Source organism: Sinocyclocheilus rhinocerous, unplaced genomic scaffold (assembly GCF_001515625.1).
Source record: "Sinocyclocheilus rhinocerous isolate Xijiao unplaced genomic scaffold, SAMN03320098_v1.1 scaffold17040, whole genome shotgun sequence".
Lineage (NCBI taxonomy): Eukaryota > Metazoa > Chordata > Actinopteri > Cypriniformes > Cyprinidae > Sinocyclocheilus > Sinocyclocheilus rhinocerous.
In genome coordinates this window covers 2809-10096 of record NW_015637782.1, presented here as the reverse complement: position 1 = coordinate 10096, position 7288 = coordinate 2809, and the positions used below count along the sequence as shown (strand labels likewise).

Sequence of the window (7288 nt, the reverse complement as noted above, 5' to 3'; positions counted from 1 at the left end):
GGCAACAACAATACTACAGCGAGGATAAAAGTTACGCCTTCTTTCTTTGCTTGAACATTTGGGCGGTGTTATGCAAATCTTCGCACATCGTGACGTAGACATGTGGGGGCGTGTTAGAACGAGCCGTTTTAGGTAGGTGTGGTTGACTCTTAACTTTTATAAAGAATATCTCTTTGGATTTGAGACTTTAGTCTTTGCAACTTTACAGATCTTCTTTATGCACCAAGAGCTTGTAACACTCCAAAGAGAAAGAAAAAAATTGAAATCGCATCATATGACCCCTTTAACTTATTTTCTTTTTTGTATGTTGAGGTGAAATGTAACTTGGACATGTTTTGCACCCTCTTACAGCTTCTGTTCTGCTTTGTTTTTGTTTTTTCTGGAGTTTTTAGTTTCCCCTTAAATGTCTCTCTTTCCTCTGTCTCTGTTTCCTTTTCTGCAATCACAAAGGCAAACTGCTTTCAAAGTCCCCAGCAGAGGGCTGCTCTGATCACACAGGCCTGTCTTTCTCCAATGGGAACCTGCGTCCAGGTGGGTGTTTGCTTTGGATTCTGGGAGATCTGTGATCAGAGAGACTCTACAGTGATGTTTCTGTGTATGTATGAGCATATGTTTGTAGTTGCAGGCAGTGGAGCAGTTTCCAAAAAGAAGGACACTCTCACAATCACAAATCAGTCCCCTGTGCGACCCAAAAACCCACCCAAATCTGCCCCTGCTGCTGCCCTGCGCTGCATACCTTCAACTGGTCACAGCGGCAGGACCGGCCCTCAGAGTAACCTGAAGGTTCGTCAGACATCAGACCGTCTGCATAGTGTAGCGTTTAGCCACGAGCCACCTTTAAATGCTGTCTCGCTAGGTTTTGTGGCTGAACTTTGTTGTCGTGTTTTGTTTTGTAGGGGCCCCCGGCAAGAGCCGGTAACAGACATAACACCAGCAACACTGCCACTGCGTCACCTCAGAGGAAAAGAGACATGAAGAACTTTAAAAATGTGGACAGCAAACTGGCCAGCCTCATCCTCAATGAGATCGTAGACAGGTAACATTAGTGCTGTTAAAAATAAATACATCAGATATAAATATTTTAATGCATCATTGTTTTTGTCAGAAATCTTTTGTATGTTAATTGTTTAGAAAAAGTATGCATGTAAATATTATATACATATATGATATACAATATATAACTATGAGATATTTTATATACACTATGAGTGCAGTACATATCAAAAGTTTGGAATTGTTATGAATTTTAATGTTCTTTAAAAGAAGACTCTTCTGCTCACCAAGACTGCATTTATTTTAATATTCTAAACGATATAATACAAGGTTCTCAAGGTTATTTGATGAACAGAACATTAAAAAAGAACAGCATTTACACTACACATCCACACTACTATTCGGCAGATTGGTGTATCACGGTTTCCACAAAAATATTAAGCGGCAAAAACTGTTTTCAACATTGATGAGAATAATAATAATACATGTTTCTTGTGCAGAAACATAAATATCCCAAAAAATATTGAGATATTTTTGAGAAAATATAAAAACAAATGGGAGTTTTCACATTGACGCTGATGATTTCCATGGTTGTGTTTGTTTCAGCGGTGCTGCGGTGCAGTTTGATGACATAGCAGGGCAGGAATTGGCAAAACAGGCACTGCAGGAAATCGTTATCCTGCCTGCTCTACGTCCAGAGGTTTGTCTCCTCTCCACGTCTGTAAACATCTGTATCATCTCAGGTTGTGTTGCCTAAGAATCTTAGGCAGCTTGAAACAAACAAATGATCACTAATCATCCCTAGACATGATTTTGTAAAAATTCCTATCTGTTTACATTCTACAATATTGGTACTCTGTACTGCTAATATTATAGAACAAATTGTATTTTTACGTTCATAATTTACTTATGTGTTTATAATGACATTTATGTTGATCTCCTCAGCTGTTTACTGGTCTCAGGGCTCCTGCTAGAGGGCTCCTGCTCTTTGGCCCACCTGGAAATGGGAAGACTATGCTGGTAAAACACAAAAAAGGCTCTTTTTAGATGTATGTATATTTATACAGCATAAGAGCAGAACTGTATTTGATCTTTCCATTTCCTCACAGGCTAAAGCGGTTGCAATGGAATCTAACGCTACGTTTTTCAACATCAGTGCTGCCAGTCTCACCTCCAAATATGTGAGTATTCATGAGACGGTTACACTAATGAACTATTACTTCTTCCTCTTCCTCCTCGACCATGGGAGTCTATGACAGGCAGTAGAACTATTTATATGAAAATACCAAAATTACGTTTTACATTATACCACTGGGGTGGTCCTGAATAGCAGTCTGACCAACTTTCTGATCTCTAGGACGAACTCTATAGAATACACTTTTAATCACTTTTATTTCGGTAGCTATTGACTTTTGACAGTATGAACATTTTGGACATATTCGACACGAAATTTGGTAGCGATCAGTAACAAAATGCTAATACGTTTTGAAAATATCATAACAAAATTTCTTGTCATTACATTCAGATGATTTGTCATTTTTCGTAACTTTTCTTTTGAAGGAAGCATATGAAAAACTTCTTTCACTGCTACTTAAAATTGGCTCAGATGATCTTTAAACTGAGCTACATAGAAATGACCAAACAGTTTTTTGATATTCACTATCGTTACCAAAAAACACGTTTCCAAAATCGACCAGATCTGTGTTCACTTTTTCTGTTGACGCTATAAACTATAGCGTATAGTATATAAACTATAGACATATCGCCACAAAAACATTAAAAATATGGTCCAAAATTTTTTCTTGTCATTACATTCCTCAGTTTAAGTGGATTCTAACAATATCCCATTTGTCATTTTTCATAACTTTGCTTGTCCAGCATTTTGAAAAGCAGTTTTTTGCTACTCTTTAATAAATCTTGTCCAATTTTGTTCAAATTTGGCTCAAATGATCATTAGACCAAGCTGTGCAGAAATGACCAAAACAAATTTGATATTCTTTTTGATATATTTGATATGCTGAATATTATTGTTAATTATAAATGCAACTGTTCATATATGTTGCTAATCATATTACAGTTGATGGCGTTTTATAAAGGCAATAATAACCCATGCATTACACTCGCTTTTATTCTGTCTTAAGAAACACTCATTCATGTTGTGGTGTGTGTGTGTTTAGGTGGGAGAGGGCGAGAAACTGGTTCGGGCTTTGTTTGCGGTTGCTAGGGAACTGCAGCCGTCAATCATCTTCATCGGTGAGAACTGTCACTCAGACTCATTCATGTTTCAGAAGTGGTGTGTTTCTGTAAATGCATCATTAATGGTGAATGTGGTGCAGATGAGATTGACAGTCTGCTGTGTGAGAGGAGAGAGGGCGAGCATGACGCCAGCAGAAGACTCAAAACAGAGTTCCTCATCGAGTTTGATGGAGTAAGTGTGTGAACTCTATCTGAAAATTCATCATTCCTGATCACAGGTGACTGACGCTCCTGGTGTGTGTGTGTGTGTGTGTGTTGCAGGTGCAGTCAGGAGGAGATGACCGAGTGTTAGTGATGGGAGCCACTAACAGGCCTCAGGAGCTTGATGAGGCAGTTCTTAGGTACCGTTGACCTGTAGTCGCACACTTACTTTCAAAGACTTCATAATTACATGCTCAATGTGTTTTTTTCCTCACAGGCGATTCGCTAAACGCATTTATGTGGCTTTACCTACAGAGGAGGTACTGTGTTCACACCAGGGATGGGCAGAAGTTATCGGTTCTCTTTTAAATCCTGACTGTGTCATGGACATCATATTTTGCCATGGTTCATAACATGGGTGGTACTTTATTAAACACAAATATGTACACACATGCACTACCATTCAAAAGTTTAGGATCGGTATGTTTTTGAAAAGTCTTAAACTCATATGTTTGCTCAAAAATGACAGTAAAAGCTGTAATATTGTAAAACATTATTACAATTTAAAATGACTGTTTTTGAAAATATATTAAAATGCAATTTATTCCTGTGATGGAAGAGCTGAATTTCCAGCATTTTCTTGAATAGAAAGTTTAAAAGAACAGCATTTATGTGAAATGGAAATCTTTGGTAACATTATAAATGTCTTTACATATCGATTTAATGCATATTTGGTGAACAAAAGTATTAATTTCGTCAAAAAGAAGAGAGAAAAAAACTCACCAGGGACCCAGACTTTTGAAAGGTAGTGGTAATAATTCTATTTTAGTTTTTTTACTCATTGATTATTAGTATTATATATTAATATTGGTATTAATATTTCATACATTGGTATTTTTCTGTAAATTTATGACTAATTGACTGAAAGATTAAATGTTTTATACCGTCAAAAAGAAGAGAGAAAAAAACTCACCAGGGACCCAGACTTTTGAAAGGAAGTGGTAATAATTCTATTTTAGTTTTTTTTTACTCATTGATTATTAGTATTATATATTAATATTGGTATTAATAATTCATACATTGGTATTTTTCTGTAAATTTATGACTAATTGACTGAAAGATTAAATGTTTTATATAGTGCTGTCAAACGATTAATCGCATCCAAAATAAAAGTTTTTGTTTACTCAATGTATGTGGGTATACTGTGCGTATATTTATTATGTATATATAAATACACACACATACAGTATATATTTTGAAAATATTTACATGTATATATTTCTACTCATATAATTTATATTATATATAAATATATTTAATATATAAACATAACATTATTTTTCTTAAATGTATACATGCATGTGTTTGTATTTATATATACATAATAAATAAACACAGTACACATACATATAATATGAGAACAAAAACTTTTATTTTGGATGCGATTAATCGCAATTAATCGTTTGACAGAACTAGTTTTATACCACAGTCATTTGAATTTCATTTTATCCCTACCTCCTTAAATTCAACTGCATCTTATTCACTACTCGTTTTGGTTTTCCAGTTAATTAGCATTGAACACAGACACTAATTGACTGTGTGTGTGTGTTTCAGGCTCGTCTGAAGCTGCTCAAGAACCTCCTCAGCAAACACAGAAACACTTTACCTCAGAAAGAGCTGAGTCAGTTAGCCAGGTAAAACACAGCTCAATATTTCTGTAGAATATGCCGTTGAGACTAATGACTATCAGTGCTGGGTCATTTTATTTGTGCGGTGTGTTTTCAGGATGACGGAGGGTTACTCCGGCAGTGATCTGACCTCGCTGGCTAAAGACGCTGCTCTTGGTCCTATACGAGGTACATTCATACTTCATGCAGATATTTTATTCAAGTATACCAAGACATTTGGTTTAGAGGTGGACTTTTTGCTAGATAATTGTGCCCTGCTCTTTCTCAACACAGAACTGAGGCCTGAACAAGTGAGGAACATGCCAGCTGATAAGGTAGAGAATATTAAGCAGTGTTATATTAACATCATTTAGATGCCTATTATATTATTTTTTTTTATTTTTATTTTTTATGTTTTTGTAGTTTTTGTTATTTTAGTACAAGTTAAATTAAATGCAAATGAGAAATGTTGCCTTGGCAGCTAGGTTTTATATATACTATTTTATTGTATTTCACCTTTTCACTTAACATTTTATAGTTAGGGGGGCGTGGCAGTCTTAACTTTGATAAAGAATATCTCTTTGGTTTTGAGACTTTAGTCTTTGCAACTTCAGGGATCTTATCTATGCACAATCAGCTTGTAACACTCCAAAGAGAAAGGAAAACTTGAAATCGCATCATATGACCCCTTTAACAAACAACACTGATATTAAATCTGTTCTTAAAGGGATCGTTAACCAAAAACAAAACAAAAATAGGTGCTGTCGCTTGAACTGCATTTGATGTTTTTTCCCCCCCTGTAAAACACAAATATGAGCTAGCTAAATATTAATTCCTATTTTTCCGTATAACAGCAAATGTTTTTATACAAAAATTTGAAAAAACTTCCAAGATGGTAACTATGCGCCACTCGCTGATTAAACACTTATTTATACAAAGTGTTCTATTTCAAATACAATTTTTTTTTATTTTTAATTGACATACTATTTTTAAAACATACCATGTAGCATGTTCTTGTCTTTCTTCTGTTCAGATGAGGGACATCTGTTTCTCTGATTTTGTGGATTCGCTGAAGAGGATAAAGCGGAGCGTCAGTCCTCAAACGCTGGATCAGTACGTCTGCTGGAACAGACAGTACGGAGACACAACAGCCGTATGACACCGACACGCAAGAAGGGTTTTTACTAAAGACGTGGAATAACAAAAAAATTTTTAGTATAATTTTGTCTTTTCTACGACTTTGCTTTTGAGTCGTTTGGAGCTCAGGCAGAGATTTGCTTTGACTGAATTAGACCAGAGCTCAAGACCATGTGGATGGCAAAGCATGACAAAACATTTTCTACAAAACCAAGAAACATTTGGTTTCTAATTCTTCCCCTTGATTGGTGTGTGAATGATAAAGCACTTGGCGTCTGTGGTGTTCTAGATGCATTTGTTCTTCTCTTATTTTGTTGCTTGATTTGTTTTTGGTTCATGTATCCAGATAAATCGAATCCTCAAATGGCGGTGTGATGTGCTAAAGTCAATCAAATAGGGATTCCGTTGATAAATGAACGATTAAAGAATGTATTGTTTGATCTCCTGTTTAGAAACCGTTCAGACTGCATGTGTATTTGGATTGACCAGCACTCCTCATGTTTTTTTCCATTTGCAGGCACTAGGGGGCATCAGTTGAGACTGTATGTGAATGTCTTCTGCTAGAACTAAAGTCATGATGTTGCTCCATGTACAGATGTTTTTCAAGTCTGCTGTCTTTAATAATGTTGAATTTTAAAAGGTTTGCAGTGAGTATTTGGGAAACGATTTGATTCAAGTGCTTAACAGATTTATATACATGTACTAACAGTGTTGTTTTAAATTGAAAAAAAAAAAAAGTTTAAAAATCTGAAATTATGCATCATATTTATAGAATATAAAAATAAAATATACTTTTATAATCTAAATAGTTTGAAAGTTAAATCATCATTAATGGCTAAATGTTTGTGCTTAAATTTGATTCATTTGTAAAGTGCACATAAAAAATGAACATTTAAAATTATCATTTATAATAAAAACGTTTTTGTAAGAAAAATATCCATATTCAAAACTTAATAATCACTTGAATCTAGCTTGCGCTCGCTGTTGTACATGGAAGCAGTTCCGGGGGAATGACATGCAAACGCAGCGGAGAGATCAAAACAAAACGGTCACTAATTAGAAGTACAAAACGAGGATTTGTAAAGAAGAATGTC

The 7288-nt window shown here is 35.2% G+C and overlaps 1 protein-coding gene across 4 annotated transcripts in view; it reads left to right on the top strand.

Moving 5' to 3' along the window:
- The window catches only part of LOC107749266 (spastin-like), a 10602-nt gene extending 3816 nt beyond the window's left edge, over positions 1-6786 (top strand). The window contains exons 4-17 of one of the 4 annotated variants that reach the window (XM_016564360.1): positions 451-531; positions 620-783; positions 897-1036; positions 1600-1693; positions 1939-2013; positions 2103-2174; positions 3171-3246; positions 3330-3421; positions 3511-3590; positions 3668-3710; positions 5005-5084; positions 5176-5246; positions 5352-5392; positions 6091-6786. In XM_016564360.1, the coding sequence (XP_016419846.1) occupies positions 451-531; positions 620-783; positions 897-1036; positions 1600-1693; positions 1939-2013; positions 2103-2174; positions 3171-3246; positions 3330-3421; positions 3511-3590; positions 3668-3710; positions 5005-5084; positions 5176-5246; positions 5352-5392; positions 6091-6216 (1235 nt within the window). In that variant the 3' untranslated portion in view covers positions 6217-6786. Of the gene's footprint in view, positions 1-450; positions 532-619; positions 784-896; positions 1037-1599; positions 1694-1938; positions 2014-2102; positions 2175-3170; positions 3247-3329; positions 3422-3510; positions 3591-3667; positions 3711-5004; positions 5085-5175; positions 5393-6090 lie in introns of all 4 variants that reach the window. The other 3 variants (XM_016564358.1, XM_016564357.1, XM_016564359.1) reach the window with 3 other exon arrangements.
- The last annotated feature ends 502 nt before the right edge of the window (positions 6787-7288 follow it).